Here is an 18088-nt window from a genome sequence, read left to right as displayed (position 1 = left end):
AATAGCCTTCTGGCTTGTCCACGTGATCTTTAGCAAACTGCAGACGAGCAGCAATGTTCTTTTTGGAGAGCAGTGGCTTTCTCCTTGCAACCCTGTCATGCACACCATTGTTGTTCAGTGTTCTCCTGATGGTGGACTCATGAACATTAGCCAATGTGAGAGAGGCCTTCAGTTGCTTAGAAGTTACCCTGGGGTCCTTTGTGACCTCGCCGGCTATTACATGCCTTGCTCTTGGAGTGATCTTTGTTGGTTGACCACTCCTGGGGAGGGTAACAATGGTCTTGAATTTCCTCCATTTGTACACAATCTGTCTGACTGTGGATTGGTGGAGTCCAAACTCTTTAGAGATGGTTTTGTAACCTTTTCCAGCCTGATGAGCATCAACAACGCTTTTTCTGAGGTCCTCAGAAATCTCCTTTCTTCATGCCATGATACACTTCCGCAAACGTGTTGTGAAGATCAGACTTTGATAGATCCCTGTTCTTTAAATAAAACAGGGTGCCCACTCACACCTGATTGTCATCCCATTGATTGAAAACACCTGACTCTAATTTCACCTTCAAATTAACTGCTAATCCTACAGGTTCACATCCTTTTGCCACTCACAGATATGTAATATTGGATGATTTTCCTCAATAAATAAATGACCAGGGTGGCACGGTGGTGTAGTGGTTAGCGCTGTCGCCTCACAGCAAGAAGGTCCGGGTTCGAGCCCCGGGGCCGGCGAGGGCCTTTCTGTGCAGAGTTTGCATGTTCTCCCCGTGTCCGCGTGGGTTTCCTCCGGGTGCTCCGGTTTCCCCCACAGTCCAAAGACATGCAGGTTAGGTTAACTGGTGACTCTAAATTGACCATAGGTGTGAATGTGAGTGTGAATGGTTGTCTGTGTCTATGTGTCAGCCCTGTGATGACCTGGTGACTTGTCCAGGGTGTACCCCGCCTTTCGCCCGTAGTCAGCTGGGATAGGCTCCAGCTTGCCTGCGACCCTGTAGAACAGGATAAAGCAGCTACAGATGAGACGAGATGAAATAAATGACCAAGTATAATATTTTTGTCTCATTTGTTTAACTGGGTTTTCTTCATCTACTTTTAGGACTTGTGTGAAAATCTGATGTTTTAGGTCATATTTATGTAGAAATATAGAAAATTCTAAAGGGTTCACAAATGTTCAAGCACCACTCTCTCAAAGCCTGAGGAGGACAGGCTACAACAGCAAGAAACCATGTCAGGTTCCACGCCTCTCCACCAAGAACAGGAATCTGAAGGAAGAGAGTTATTTTTCGAAAAACTAACTAAAATTCAGTACGTTTTCTCCAGAAAGATCACGATCAACTTTGACAAAGTACACAATACAGCCAAACGTATTTAAAACACTTCAAACCCTGATCATCACGCTCGTATGTGGCTCTTCTCCAAACTGTTACGACAAAATCTGATGGACGCAACTGTATCGAACGTCTTTGTATGCTGTAGCTTTACAATTCCCCTTCACTGGAATTAACAGGTCCAAACCTGTTCCAGCATGACAATGCCCCGGTGCACAAAGCACAGAGCTCCATGAAGGCATGATGTGTTAAGGTTAGCGTGGAACAACTCGAGTGTCCTGTACAAAGCCCTGACTGAAGTCAATCCCACTGAACACCTCTGGGATGAGCTGGAGCTGATGAGGCCTCCTCGCGCAACACGAATTCCTGATCTCACTAATGCGCTTCCGGGTGAACGATCACAAATCCCAACAGCCACACCCTAAAATCTAGTGGAAAGCCTTCCCAGAAGAGAAAATTAGAGCTTATTATAACAGCAAAGGGGAAGAAACCTGGCATGAGATGTTCAACAAGGACATATGGGTGTGATGGTCTGGTGTCCACATATTGTTGACCATAGTGTGTCATTTGTTCTCTTCTCAGGTAAGCTGAACACGAAGTGAATAATCTTGCCCATCGTTCCCCTCCAATTATGCTTGCGCTGTGCAGCAAAGCCAGAAATTCAGTCCTGAATGTAACAGAAAAATCAAAGGCAAGGGTCGCCCTCTTGTTTAAGGTTTGGCATGCTCACCGTGACATTAAATTGGTCAGAACATCAAAAAGAATCTGGTTCATCTCTTTGTTCTGAAGTTCCGACTACACCCAACTGTACTGCAACAAAAGGCAAAAATCAGCACCTTCCTCTCGCTCAAGTGCCCATTTTCACTACATGAGACCATCACTCAGGAAGGCGTGAAAACTCAAACCTGGATTTGAGTAAAAATATACACCGGGCTAAAACAGAGGTAAATAAATACCTCAGTGTTTCATCTGGAATCATCATGTAAACATCCCAAGACTTGGGACAGCAGTGCTCTGGACCGGAACAATATTCCAGAAAACCCCAATGATTCCCAGAATACGTTATACCGCAGAGTTCTAATACAAATTTCCTGGAGACTTCTTGCAAGTCGAGCTGGGACGATCACATTCTAGAACAGGATGTCTCATCTCATTATCTCTAGCCGCTTTATCCTTCTACAGGGTCGCAGGCAAGCTGGAGCCTATCCCAGCTGACTACGGGCGAAAGGCGGGGTACACCCTGGACAAGTCGCCAGGTCATCACAGGGCTGACACATAGACACAGACAACCATTCACACTCACATTCACACCTACGCTCAATTTAGAGTCACCAGTTAACCTAACCTGCATGTCTTTGGACTGTGGGGGAAACCGGAGCACCCGGAGGAAACCCACGCGGACACGGGGAGAACATGCAAACTCCACACAGAAAGGCCCTCGCCGGCCCCGGGGCTCGAACCCAGGACCTTCTTGCTGTGAGGCGACAGCGCTAACCACTACACCACCGTGCCGCCCGAACAGGATGTCATTCTAAAAAAAAACACCCATGATTCTCAGAACCTACTAATGTGCAATCCAATAGAGTTAGACATGCAACCTCAATCGAATCTTCACATTAAAGCGTCAAAAGGCTTAAAAAACACTGGTGTTCTAGAACAAAACAGGGTTCCAGCACACGCCTCTACTATTCTCAGAATCCTTTGAACTGTGTCCTGCGACAATCTGCTTGTAAAACTACACAAGACTTGTGTTCTATTAGCGGTGGTGTTCGAGAACCAAGCACTGTTCTCAAACATGTCTGAGAGTCAGAGAACCATAGACATGTGGAATCTTCTCTTGAAGGTCTCCAGACTTGAAAGAGTGCGTGTTCTAGAACGGAACAGTGCTCTAGAACACATCTGCAATCCACTACAGTTCTACTGCACCCTGACTGGACACTTCTCAAAAACACTAATCAACAACACACCTGGAATGGTGGTGATCTAGAAGGGAACATGTTCATGTTAGAACTTTCTAGAGCATGTTCTGGAACACACCTATGAGTCTCAGAATGCTTTGAACTGCGGTATACGAGAGTTCTCCTGGAATCTTCTCTTAAACATTTCCAGACTGTGTGTGTGTTCTTGAACATATCTGCAATCCACTACAGTTCTACTGCACCCTGACTGGACACTTATCAAAAAACACCTGGAACGGTGGTGATCTAGAAGGGAACACATCCATGTTCGAACGTGTTCTTGAACACACCTACGATTCTCAGAACCCTTTAAACTGCAGTATACGAGGAGTTCTCCAGCAACCTTACTGGAATCTTCTCGTCACCATGAAAAGACGGTGCTCTAGAATAGAACAGTTCTAGAGCACATCTACGATTCCTGAGAACTGCCCGTCCAATACGGTTCAGAGTCCTCTCTCTACAGTAGCAGGAAGAAAGCTTGTGGAAGGAAGAGAGGCTGTTGAAATAAAGAGGCTTTATTGACGTACCGATCTTCTTGGAGCGCTCTTCTCCTCTGTTGTGGATGCTGATGGGAGAGTAGATGAAGGGGCTGGCGGAGCTGACGTTCGGCCCAAGCAGACCCTTCACTTTATGTGGACGAAGACTCGCAGGCAGGTTCAGCAGAGACACAGACCTAAAAGGAAGAAGAGAGAGGAATGTTAGTGCTAGAAGGATGCTTCGACATACATTTACTATGTGCCATTTGGTCGGTTTTAAATGGACCCTTGGTATGGTTCTGTCGACAGCAATTATACTCCGGTCCAAGATCATCCGAGTGAGGTGGTCTTGGTTTGCTTCCAAGTAATAAGTGATTCGACTCTGAATCGGAGCAATTCGACACCAAATTCACCTGCAATTCTCAGAACCCTTTGACAGCAGCAATGGAACCAAAAGAACCAATTTGACACCAACAGTGGTGAAAGCACCCTAAGAGAGTCATCTTTCCATCTCTCCACCAGGAGATGTCACGTGTTATATTTTTAACATGCACATTTGTTGGGGTACTTACAGTAGCGCTGGTACTCCAGCAGTTGTGGTGAAGTTACAACACAGTTAGCATCAGAAGTCAGTCTTTCAGCTTTCGCTACAGAGCCTGGTACATTTATAACAACCTATGACCACATTCGGAGGGATATTACAACCAACCAACCCACCCACCCACCCACCTACAGACCTTTTCTGGAGCATGCTGGCAAGCCTATGAGGAGATTTCTTTTGCTGTACTTGAATCATTTTTTAAAAGATCAGAAGATGTAAATCTTGCTTGAAAAAGCTCATTGTGTCACAAAGTTTTGCCAAGAAACAGTTAATGCTTTGCTGTTTATGCTTTGGTAATATAAAAGAAACAAAAGGTTTCAAACTTTGGGAAACGAGCTCATTTACTGACATTTCAACGAATTCACGTTGACATTCAAAATGTCACCTTGCAGTGAATTGGATATCAGTGAGCCACCTTTGGCGATGCTTCAAAACAGTGTGGTCAGCAAAAGTCAGACACTTGTGGAAAGAGAAAAGAGGAATGTATACTTTCATTTATCCACAGTGTGGGTGTTTAGTGCTTTCCTACAGCATGGGAGACCAGCATGGCCTCGGGCGTGAGCGCACAGCAGGGTTGGGAAGTTTCTAACAGTGCAGTCGAAGTGCTGACTCTGGAAGATGCTGAGAGAATCACTGATGAGCAGAATGGACAGTCATATCTGGCTGAGAAAGGAGGAGGCACGCTGCAGTTTAAGAGGACTTTAACTGACTTTTCAGTCAAAAGATTAAAAAGGCGAGTTTTAGCATCAGACTAACGAGGGCCTTTTACTGACTGACTGACGGCGGAGCTCTGGCAGGGGATCAAGACAGAATCGCAAGTTGGTAAAACGCTCCTGCCGCATCATCGCAATCTCTTGTGCGCTTTTACACAGGAAGCGGGAACAAGTTGCACCCACTATCGTTCATATTTACACGCTTGCTCTCAATCAGTGGCAAACCAGAGGTCAAACAGGTGTGCGTGCACAAATCAGTGATCAGAAGCTTGTTCTTAACTCGCTTTATTGTCCTCTCGCTGCTCGTTTTGGTTTAAACGTTGGGGGATTTGGTGGGAAATCAGACCTCGACTTCCAGAAAACGGATTCACTCCAAATGATGTGTCCTGTTGTTCAGGGAACGAAACAACTCTCTGAAATAAATTTTAAATCGAAAAAGCAAACAAACAATCTGCATCTCAGCACAACTGGATGAGGGTAAGAACTTCTTTCGCCCAGTTATCATTGCGATTGGTTTGGGAATCGCTCGACTCCATCGCTTGAAGGCAGAGAAGTAGTTTGATGAGGAAAAGCACTCAAGAAGGACCGATCGCGAAGCAGTCTTGTCTGGATGATAAAGGACCCAGAGGAATGCTACAGTGCATGCGTAAGCCCTCCTACTTGCCACAGACTGCGTTTAGATGGTAAACGGGAACAAGCTGTTCCAGAACAAGCTGCACCACCTCGTAAAGTAGAGCAGGTTGCACCCACTGGTATTAAATTGTTCCAGAACAAGTTGTGTTTAGACAGCCAGGCGGTTGCACCGGGGCAACTTGTTTCAGGAACAACTTGTTCTGGCACAAGTCCCCTTCTTGAGAAATCTTTCCCTCTTCAAAACAACGGTCTTCAATTATGCAATGGTTAAACAAGAGTGCTCCGAGAGCACAATATCCCCCACTGGCAACTAGGCCATAACTAGTAAAATGCGACTGAATTGAACCAAATTGCAATACGCGTATTACCGACATATAACAAAGAATCCGGGCAAGTTTCGTGAAATTCCTCCAAAAACTATGAGAGGAGTTGATTTCAGAAGGTGAGTACCCTTCCCGGGACGGACAGACATCACCACAACATAATCCCCCTTCGGGCCTTTCGGCCAGCAGAGGATAAAAAAGGAATACAGTAGCAAGATGTACAGCCAAAAATGCACCAATAAACCACCTTAGCTAACAAGATACTATTGTAGAGAAAGACACACCTCCGGAGGCAGGGCATATATGGTTATAGAGATTGTTTATTCGAAATATCAAAAAGTCTTGCCTTGCTATTGCATTACAGGTCATTCCAGGCATAGAACACACCCAGAGCAGCCTGGGGAGCAGTTGGGGGTTAGGTGCCTTGCTCAAGGACACTTCAGCCATTCCTGCTGGTCTAGGGAATTGAACTGGCAACCTTTTGGTCCCAAAGCTGCTTCTCTAACCATTAGGCCATGGCTTCCCCATACTTACATCGGGGAATTCAATTTTATACTTCCACTGAACAAGTATTGTAGTATTTGAGATTGGTTTTGATCGCGAGACCACTTTTTGAAGGTCTCTGTCTCGTCTTGAAATGGTCAATATCAAATCATCTCATCTCATTATCTGTAGCCGCTTTATCCTGTCCTACAGGGTTGCAGGCAAGCTGGAGCCTATCCCAGCTGACTACGGGCGAAAGGCGGGGTACACCCTGGACAAGTCGCCAGGTCATCACAGGGCTGACACATAGACACAGACAACCATTCACACCTACGGTCAATTTAGAGTCACCAGTTAACCTAACCTGCATGTCTTTGGACTGTGGGGGAAACCGGAGCACCCGGAGGAAACCCACGCGGAGAACATGCAAGCTCCGCACAGAAAGGCCCTCGCTGGCCACGGGGCTCGAACCCGGACCTTCTTGCTGTGAGGCGACAGCGCTAACCACGACACCACCGTGCCACCCCAATATCTATCAATCAAAAAAAAAAAACCCTGACAGTTGTGATAAACTATAAAATTAAAAAAAGGAATTTAAAAAACCTCAAACTCTGTATTCTTACACCAATTGTGAAATTTTTCACTAAAAAAAGTCTATGTCGCTTGTCTGCAAGCCACCAATAGAAGGACTCCAAATTCATGGGAATGCTACAGGTCCAGTCGTAGCGATGCCAAAACATGCTAATGGATAGTTCAAGTTTAAACTTACCTTTTTCCTTGCACAGGTTTCAAGGTGATTGTTGCTACATCATACAGAACATCCGGTTGGACGACAGTCAGTAACCCTACACCTACACCATGACCCGAATGAAATACTATCCATCCTCCAAAGTAAAGATGAACAGTTCTCGAAGTGAAAATACTTAAGTAATAAATCCAATAAACAAATGGAAATGTACTCAGACAAGCAGGTCAAAGGGAATTCCTTTCACAGGAGTCCAAATGTGTCAAAACGCTAATGCCAAAGCGAGCCGGGGCCGTTAACGGTGACATTTATTCTTCTAACAAGACAATGGCTTCTTAAACAGTGGGCAAAAGAAGGGATAATTCATTAAAAGTAATCGTGCATGCAGGGTTTCAGTCAAACTGCCATGTAAAAACTGTTCATCCATTTTTGGGGGAGAGGAAAGAGAGAGATGGAGCGCTAAGGAGGAGAAGAGGAAGACATGACGGGAGACGACACCGTCGGGGAGGAATGTTCAAATCACTTTCCTGCCGACAAATTGAGGAAATTTTTCAATTTCAGCACTCAACCTACGTAGCAGAGAAATGAAGGGGAAACGGAAAGCTTGATGAAAGAAAGGCGCCGTTATAATAAAGTGCATTTCTTTTATGCGCTAATCTGTTCTCTTTTTGGGAACTTGAAACCTTTTCAACATGTCACACAGACATTAAGGGGTTTTTTTTGTCGTCATTCTTTTCAGGAACTTTAGACCATGCACCAAAATCATTGCTACTTCAACAGGTCTCTGCAAATCGCGCCTCTCCTTGGTTCACCTCTGAGCTTAGGGCCATGAAGGCCAAGGGAAGGCGGCTGGAGCGCCTTTATAAGAAAACTGGCCTTACTATTCATCTTTCACTCTTCTCTGAACACATCACAAAGTATAAGGATGCTCTTAATGCTGCCCGATCCTCCTATTATGCTAACATCATTAAGAGTGGCAATCATAGACCCAAAACTCTGTTTAAAGGTCCCATGGCATGGTGGTTTGTTGATGCTTTAAACGGGCTCGTGGAGGCTTCCGGATGTTATATCCACAGCCTTTCTCGAAATGAACCCTCGGCACGTAGATATAGCCTCCTGGGAGAAAGCCCCATTTCAGCGCTTTTCCCAGTGCGTCGTTTTGCTAATGAGAAGCAGGAGGCGGGGAAGGGTAGAGGGTGGGGGCGGGCCATGGGGGGAGGGGCTTGATCAAGCTGCGTGCACACACATACTCGCTGCTATCAGCGCCTGTAGCCACGCTGCTAAGACAAAACCCCGTTCTCCCTCGGACTCCTTTCGTCAACTCAACGTGACACAGAGAACAGAGAGTGAGAGTGTTCGGAGTGGTAGTTTACGAACGTATAATAACCTAGGCTTGAACACACACTCCATAACCAAAGAGGATAGAAGCAGCAACTACAACAACATAGCGCTTATCCAACAGAAGACATGCATTGCGGAGCAATAGTCAAACATAAGCTCATAAGTTACAGTCAATTTCCAGACTAAACTCAGTTTAACAGAGCATGCTGCATGCTTTTTGGTTTTGTAGCGCAGAGTACCTGGCTAACTGCAGGAAGCGGTTAGCTGCACAGCTAATGGAGCCATTGCTAGGCTAACGCACCGATTTTAAAACACGGCAAAACGACTTAACAGTTATACACTTACTTGTTCGGTGTTTGTGGCTGATGCGGCAGGGATGCTTGGTACGGACCCAGGCTTCAGTGACAGTTGATGTGCAAAACCTGCCCTGTACTGTCCCAAGTTGTGGAAACATTCCTCAGGAAAATGCTTCCGACAAACATACACCATCTTAGGTAGACTCGACGGCGTATTATTGGAGTAAATAAAATTAAGCCACTGCGTCTTCAGGGGCTCTCCCGTCGGCAGTAAAAACAGACTCTTTTCTATGTTGTCACATCCATGTACAGCGCAATTTCCATGTTTCGCTCGCTTAGGTGATGCCATGTTGTTGTGTCCTCCCTCTATGGTCTCCTCACTACAACTGGGCGGGGCAATCCATACAGTGGGTGGGAATCCAGGGGGGGGGCGTGGGGATCATCTCCCTTGCTGACGTAGTAAAGGGAAGAGCTTATCAACGCGCCGTTTTGACGCGCCATTCTCAAATGTTGGGCATAGTTTGGTTTACACATTATGAAATTTCTAGCCACTGGGGTGACTTAAGAAGGTCAGAGGAACTCATTTTAACGTTAAAAAACCTCAGAAAGTGAAAATGTCATGCCATGGGACCTTTAATACAATAAATAAACTTCTTCAGCCTCCTTCCTCAACCATTCCTAGTTCTCCTGCTCAGCGTCAGGCTTTTTTTGGATTTTTTCAAGGATAAAACCGTCAGTAGCCCTTTTCTTTTGGAAACTGATGCCAATATGTTGGTCAATGCATTTATTTTTTTCTCGTCTTGATTATTGCAATTCTCTCTTTTATGGTCTCCCTGCCACATTGCTCAACCGCCTGCAGTCCATCCAAAACTCAGCAGCAAGAGTCCTCACACTCACCAAGCGCACTGCTCACATCACTCCTGTTTTACAGCAACTGCACTGGTTGCCAGTTATCTCTCGGATCAAATACAAAATCCTGCTTTTAACCTATAAAGCTCTTCATGGTTTCGCTCCTTCCCATCTCTGTGAGCTAATTCATTTGTACTGTCCCTCCCGCTCCCTCAGATCTTCTGTCTGTGGACTTCTGACTGTTCCACGTTTTAAACTGGCATCTATGGGTGGCAGATCATTTAGTGTTGCTGCTCCTAAACTTTGGAACTCGTTACCACAATCGCTTGGTGACTGTTCCACTCTCTCTTCCTTCAAAGCTAACTTGAAAACTTCTCTCTTTACCTCATACTATTCTTCCTATTTTTTTTTGGTGGTAATTCTTTTGTAAAGCGTCCTTGGGTTTGTGAAAGGCGCTATATAAATTGAACTTATTATTATTATTATTACTTATAATACACCATTTTACACAGGTCTGAGACCTGGCCCAATGGGTGTGGTCTAATATTCTAATAAGCTTGGTTGATTGATCGTTATCTGTCCGATTGTTTAACCTCCATGTCCCAACCACACAGAGTTACCCAGCAGCTATGTATGCCAGGTAAGGCTTTTTTTTTTCTTTGCAAGGTCACCTCAGATACACACTGGGTTGCTGAAACCCTTTTCACCAATTACTCATGAATCCTCCAACTCGTAAGCCTGTAGCTGTATCTTCACTGGATTGGGACGAGTCCTACCAACCTGACAATGGGCAGCTTGGTCAAGGGCACCGGGGCCAATTTGAGTCCATCTGGAAGGGTGATGACGTTCATCCCTCCAGGACACTTCGACGTGTAGTTCTCCAGACTCTGAGTCACCTCCTTCTTTTCTGTGGACAGCAGGACAAAAAAAAAAAACCAAGGACAAAAGGTTAGGACTGTAGACAAAGACAAACTGCCCAAGTAAATAAATCGGTGTGATGTTAGTCAGTCACGTGGTTCAGTTCATACCAAGATGGAAGAAAATGCAGAAAGGTTAACCGTTGCCTGATGTAAAGACTCTTGTCTCCGCGAGCCTACCACACAGATTTAATACTTGTCATTTTTAGGGCATACCTAACAACCTGTGTTTTCTTTCTCTCTCTCTCCCCCCCCCCCCCCCCCCAATCTGTCCCTCTGAGTTACATGTTGATCCTGGGATTGAGATGCTGGCCTCTTCTGCCCCTCGGACCTGCTTGATCCATCCTGGTGCCCTGTGTCTGGTCGGAGTTTTATCGCCCCACTCCTGTGAAGGACGGCCCCATGAGGACAGTTGAGGGTTATACCTGTTAAAACTGTTAATATTATAGTCAGGCTGTCTGTTGTTGCCCAAATGAGGATGGGTTCCCTTTTGAGTCTGGTTCCTCTCGAGGTTTCTTCCTCATGTCGTCTGAGGGAGTTTTTCCTTGCCACCGTCGCCACAGGCTTGCTCATTGGGGATAGATTAGGGATAAAATTAGCTCATGTTTTAAGTCGTTTAAATTCTGTAAAGCTGCTTTGCGACAATGTTTATTGTTAAAAGCGCTATACAAATAAACTTGATTTGATTTAACCGTTGCTGTTTTTCATTTTAGTGTGACCGCACTGATGATGAAACTCAACAGAATTAGAAATATGCATGAACTCTAAGTGGGAGGAAAAGGGACTGAGCATAGTAACCTCAGAAGAAGAGTGGGATGTGCAAGATCCCAACAGATTTTAGTTCATTTTCCTGATACGGAATCCATTCTAATCTTATGTCTAGATAACCTATTTCCAGCCCAATCTTTTGATTTTACTTCTTTTTACGTAAAAATGGCCTCTGAAGGCTTTAGACATCAAGTGGGAAGGCTGTGCTGCATCCGTGTTGGGTTTTAAGTCATCCCGAAACATCTTTTTAGGAGCATCACCGTTTTTGTTTTTACTTATTCTAGCTTTGTCTGGGTACAGCACACTCTGTAAAAGGATCTTTTATTAAAAACAGGACATACTGTCCTCCATCTTCTCACTATTAAAAAAAAAAACTTTCCACTGTCAGTCAGAGGTGGCAGAAATCCTGCCATACAAATGAAACGCTGAACTTCTTAAGAGCCTCTGGGGGAAATCAGTTTCCTCCTGCTCTCAAGAGGCCATCACCCATGGCGAGATAGGAATTTAATGAGGCAAATTATCGGAGCTGCAGTACATCATGAGCTAGACGGGTTTGATGGGGGTTGAGACAATCAAAAGCGCTTCGAGCTGTGCTGAGCGGAAGACCGCTGAGATCCAGCCTCGATTGTGACTCGAGAAGAAGATTCAGTGGGAGAGAGAGAGAGAGACGGTAGGAAGGTCAATGTCGTCTTCACGGAGATGGATCTGGTGTGAATGATAATTCAATTATACGAGTATAACTTGGTTAATTCAATTGATGTTAATCCATCACTTCCCGTCAAGTCCTTCACATCAGTGTAGCATCCAGTAGCTCATGTTTCTAGCTTCTCATCTGCATTCCCCTCCGAAAGTATTGGCTAGACAAGGCCAGGTTTTTTTTTTTTAGGGGGTCGGAGGGGGTTGTGATCAAAAGATGAACATTAGACAACAGATCAGAATGTCAGCACTCATTTCCTATTATTTACAGCTCAGAACATGGTACCTTTTGTTTGAACCCACTCATTTTTCAAGTGATGAATTGATCGATGGGCGTTTCCTGTTGCCCAGGTGCGCCCTGTTATATTGACTGCTTAAACAACCAATCGCGCCAAATGTCTACTCTTGGTTTGAGCCCTGGGTTTTGCCTCCAGAGACTGCATCTGCTGTTAAAAACGATAAACCAACATGAAGACCAGAGAGCTGTCTATGGGAGTATAGCAAGCCATCGCAAGCTAAGAATGGAGATTAAATCAGTCAGAGCCATTGCACAAGCATTGGGCATAGCCAGAATAACACTCTGGAATGTTCTGAAAGAGAAACCACTGGTGTACCAACAACCATACATGGAACAAGACGGCCAAGAAAACAGCAACATCTGATGACCGAAGCATTGTAAGAGCTGTGAAGAACAACCCAAAAACAGTCAGCAACATCAAGATCAACAACCTCCAACATGGCAGGGGTGAAGGTATCACCGTTCAAAAAAGACTTCGAGAAGAGAAATCTGGAAGCCATACAGTACCACAAGAAGCAAACCACTCATCAGCTGGAAGAATCAGAAGGCCAGATTCACAGAATTCACCAAGAAATACAGAGATTACCTACAAAAGTTCTGGAAGAAAGAATAACCTCTACTAAAGTGATGGGAAGGCCAACATGTAGAGAAAGAAAGGATCTGCTCATGATCCAAAACATACAAGCTCAATGGCCAAACATGGTGGAAATGGCGTCAAGGGCTTGCACGGCTCCTTCTGGAACAGACTCCCGAATCTTTCCTGATGATGGAACTCATGATGGTAGCAGCAGAGTACTGACATAGCTCCGATGTCTGTGCTAAAGAGGGGATCAGCCATTCAAAACGACATCCGGAAGTTTAAAAACAGAATTAAGACATATTGCTGAACAAACATGATCCTTTCTATTTCCCAGTTAAGAGAAGGGTAAGATCTTATGGCCTTTGACAGGATCTCCTCCTCCAACACTGGGGTACAGAGAGAGCGAGCGTGAGCTGGAGCTCAGCTGACACATGCCATTTACACAAAGCCTGATGAAACAAGAAGAAAAAGCTGTGCTGAATCAATAGATCTCGTTTCTGCATGCTTTGGCAAGGTGCAGTGACAGCGGGTTGGGAACAGGACAAAAGAGGATGTGATCTAACAGGGCACACGGTATTGATTCTCATTTTTCAAAGATTAAAGATGAAAAATATATCTTCTGCCAAAATGAGTCAGTGCTGTCAGAGGCTCGGCCAGGCTGGAAGATACGATGCCTGAAGGGGCTTTTCCATCAAATAACATTCATTTTACAAATGAGCTGACTGCCGGAGTGAGCAACACAAACAAGAATCAGTGTGCGAGAGTATTTCGGAGCTTAATGCAGGCAGGTCCATCAGAAAGCCATTCAGTTATTAAATGGCACTGTATACGACTGGAGATTAAATCTATATCAACAATTGCTGAGCCACACTGCGATCTCTGTTATAAAGCTCAGTGATTGTCCGACATCAGGGCTTACTGTGAAACGCACTGCTTGAGGTGAACTGGTGAACTCTTAAATCTCCAGCAGCACAATGAGTTTACAGTTTCATTTTTAACTGTTTGAGGGAGGGAGGGAGGGAGGGAGGGAGGGGAGGGGAGGGGAGGGGAGGAAGGAAGGAAGGAAGGAAGGAAGGAAGGAAAGGATGGAAAGGATGGAAAAAGAAGGGGAAGGAAAGCTGGCAAGGAAGGAAAGCAAGAGGGAGGGAAGTAGGGAAGGAAAGGAAAGCAAGAAAGCATGAAAAAGAAATTTGACAGAAAAAAAAGTATCCTGACAGCACAAATGACCAACATTAGTACTTTGCTCCAAAGCTGTTGTGATTATATCTTCGAGATATCTGCGATCAGAAGTAATTAGCTTTTCGCAGCATTGTGGGGCAATTTTGGCCCATTCCTGTTGGCACATCATCTTCAATTCTCCAAGGTTATGAGGGTCCATCTGATGCCTCGCAATTTCGAAATCCTCTAGAAACTTTCACCTGGATTCAAGTCAGTAGACTGAAATCGCGTCAGGCCGTGTCAGAAGAGAAGAAGAAACCTTTGTCACATGCACAATTCAAGCACAGTGAAATTCGTCCTCTGCATTTAACCCATCTGAAGCAGTGAACACACGCACACACTCAGAGCAGTGGGCAGCCACACCAGAGCGCCCGGGGAGCAGTCAGGGGTCAGGTACCTTGCTCAAGGGCACCTCAGCCCAAGGCTGCCCCACATCAACCAAACTGCATGTCTTTGGAATATGGGGGAAACCGGAGCACCCGGAGGAAACCCACACAGGCACGGGGACAACATGCAAACTCCGCACAGAAAGGCCCTCGCCGGCCACTGGGTTCGAACCTGGAACCTTCTTGCTGTGAGGCGACCGTGCTAACCACTACACCACCGTGTAAGGTCTTCTTAGGCTGCTTTAGCTAGAGGCTTGTGGTTCATGTCTTGTTGAAATGGCTGGTGAGATTAAGAATCTCCTCAAATATAACCCAGGACATTGCTCCATTCACATTTCCCTTGATGACATGTAACGCCCTGGTACCATTTGCACAGAAGCTGCATATCATGATGCTCCCAACACCATGCTTCACAACAGGTATGGTGCTCTTGGGATCATATGCACAACCTCCCTTTCTCCAAACATGACAAACCAAGTTTTTGCCAAAGAGTTCCATTTTTGTTTTGTCTACCCAAAATATACATAGTTCCAAAAGAGTTCTGATTGGCTAAATGACTTTCAATGCTCTTCTCCGTGCTTCTTTTTCTTTAACAGAGCAACTTTGAGGTGCAGGAATGGAGATCATTGTGGTGCAGCTCATTGCTTACTGCTTTCTGTGTAACTCTTGTGCCTGCTGCTTTCAAGTCACCCTGCAACTCTTTTCTAATGACTGCTGGCTTCTCACTTTCTTACCTTCTTCATAATTCATCTTGGCACATATTGCGACCTCCTAGGTGGTGCACCTGTCCAGGATCAAGTTTCAAGTTTTTGTTTGACCAGCAGTACACACATTCTGGTCCTTGACTTGTTCTTCAGGTTACTCTGGTGTAACATTTAAAAACACTTAAACACACTAGTGTTTAAGTGTTTAAAAAACTAGTGATATTACAAACAATATCACGGCACCAACTAAATCTACACTCAAATATCAAAATGCTATGTACTGCTACTTTAAGGTCCATTTTTAAATGTCTTCTGGCCTAGTACTTCTCTCACTTCTAGTGGTAGCTTGTTCCATGTCCAGAGCCCGTAGTACTGTTGACTGCCTTTAAATGACTTGATATTTGCCAGAGGAGAGCTAAGCTGATGGGGATCCCAGCCCAAGAGTAGCTTGACAGCAGTCCAGGTACGAACCTTTATAACAGGAGGTGACTTCCATTTAAACATGGCCGACATATAGGGTGGAGCTCTTTTATGGATTGCCTTAAAACACAGTGACTACTTGCTTACTTCAACCCTCTTACTCAGGGGCTCCACGCCCGCTCTCAGTAGGGACACGTCCCTGGAGTGTGTGGCCTGTGATGACCCTTGCAGCTCAGTTTAACAACCCATTCGGTTGTTGCGTTTGTGTTTTGTTACACTGCACAAGAGATGGTATCCAAGCAGTGGCACAGTAGTCCAAGTGTGAATATAACAAAAGTATGACGCATGGTTTGAAGTATTTCCTTGGTAACAAAGGCTTTTGCGCAGTTTAAGGCACCCAGGCCAACCAGAAGTTTGTGTGTGGCTTTCTCAGTGCGAGATGACCACTGAACATAGGGATCCAGAGTTACGCCCAGATATGTGGATGCAGTAGCCTGTTCGTAAACATTCACGCCGTCTGTTACCGTGATGGATTTTCCAGCATGTCTCAGTTTTTGGGGAGAGCCAAACAACATTGACTTCATTTTGTTTGGTTGGAGTGAGAGCTTGTTTCCAATTAATCAGTCAGTCAATCTGCAACCCTCTTCAGGTCCTCAGAGACAACGTTTCCACACTCGTTTACTGAGTGAGCCAAGTAATACAGAACAGTGTCATCTGCATACATATGAATATTGCACATTTTAAGGACTTGAGGCAAGTCATTATGTATAAAGACAGAATAGCAAAGGGCCCAATACGCTCCCTTGTGGCACCCCGCATATGAGCCGGGCTTGCTTAGAACATTGGTTTTGTACATTTACACACCAGGAGCATGTAAATAAGAAGGCCTGAACCATTTCATTGCTCCACTGTCAAAACCCAGCTTCCTCAGTTTGCCCAACAGAATGGGATGACTGACCGTGTCGAAGGCTTTTCCTAAATCAAGAAAGAGCAACCCTGACCTTGTGGCAACTGTATGCAGACTTGATGCCCTCCACAGTCTTCTGGATGGCAGTAGCTCTGCTGTTTTCTAAACCCACTTTGTTGGGCCATGAAAAGCCCACTACTGGCTATAAAGTTTCTCCAGCACTTTGGAAGTTGCACTCAGGATAGACACAGGACGGTAGTTGGCAACATTGTCTTAGTTACCAGACTTGTATATGGGTGAAATTTAGCAATCGGTTAGGATCTGATAGGTAGTTATGGCTCCATGAATTTTCCACCTGCATATTATTGATCGTGTTGTGTCAAGTCTTTGCTATGGCTCTGTAGCCATTTTCCATTCCAGTACTGTAATTCATAATGCTGTTTCTGAGAACTTTAGGAAGCTCCTTCACCATGATTGCTAGTTGCGGCATGAAATCTCAAATCAAGGTCACTGTATTTTACAATGATAGGATGAGTTCAATGATGTAAGGCTGAATGAATGAGTTATGTCTCGCTCAGGTTTGGAGAGTGAAGGTGTACAGTGCTGCTGAAACTCCGGTGCTCCCATTAGCCACTTTGTTTTCCTGTTCAGCAAGGTAAAGCTCTGATAACCGGCTCCATTAACCAGCACCTTATCGTTCAGCCAGAGCAGAGAAAACAACCCAAAACACAGAGCAGGCAATTATTTCCCTTTACCCAGCATGAGGCTGTACAGCCCTGAGCTGCCCACCTCAACACACATCACCCCCCCACACCCCACACCTTTCTCCTCGATTACACAGCTACCTGGGGCTTGCTCTAAAGCTCTTCTCAACTCTTTCTTTCCTGCACTCTGGAAAACAGCAGCAGCACAGTAATTGAGGTCATGTCCTCAGATGGTATTTGGAGCTCAGGTGAAGTCAATTAGGCAGAAAAAAAAAACCTCCGATAAAAATTGTCTCCCTCTTTCTGTAAGTGCTGAAGCACAGAGATCTTATTTTTCTTTCTTTCTTCTCAGAACGCAGCATCATGGGATTTCAAGTCCACCTTACCAAACTCAATACTGAAAAAAATATATATCTGGTCATAAAAGCAACAGTTAACTCGTTTGGTTTTTCCACACAATTTTCCCCTCAGCCAAGACATGTCAGGCATGCAGTGTGCGCTCAACACTGAAAAACAAAAAAAGTAAATACTGTGACAGACAGTAAGTGAAGAAAGGGAAAAAAAAGACAGGAAAGAAAAGAGAAAACCAGTCATGGATAGATGGATGGAAAAAAAAGAAAAGAGAAAACCAGTCATGGATGGAAAAAAAGAAAAGAGAAAACCAGTCATGGATGGAAAAAAAAAAAAAAGAGAGAAAACCAGTCATGGATGGAAAAAAAAAAGAAAACCAGTCATGGATTGGGGAAAAAA

At 44.9% G+C, this 18088-nt stretch overlaps 1 protein-coding gene across 3 annotated transcripts in view; it reads right to left on the bottom strand.

Moving 5' to 3' along the window:
- trappc9 (trafficking protein particle complex subunit 9) overlaps positions 1–18088 on the bottom strand; it is a 448582-nt gene that overhangs the window by 329655 nt on the left and 100839 nt on the right. For all 3 annotated transcript variants that reach the window (XM_060915374.1, XM_060915376.1, XM_060915375.1), the window contains exons 9-10: positions 10521–10647; positions 3808–3953 (exon numbers count right to left, since the gene is read on the bottom strand). In XM_060915374.1, the coding sequence (XP_060771357.1) occupies positions 3808–3953; positions 10521–10647 (273 nt within the window). The remainder of the gene's footprint in view (positions 1–3807; positions 3954–10520; positions 10648–18088) is intronic.

This window comes from Neoarius graeffei, chromosome 2 (assembly GCF_027579695.1).
Source record: "Neoarius graeffei isolate fNeoGra1 chromosome 2, fNeoGra1.pri, whole genome shotgun sequence".
NCBI lineage: Eukaryota > Metazoa > Chordata > Actinopteri > Siluriformes > Ariidae > Neoarius > Neoarius graeffei.
This window is presented reverse-complemented; position numbering and strand designations above follow the sequence as displayed.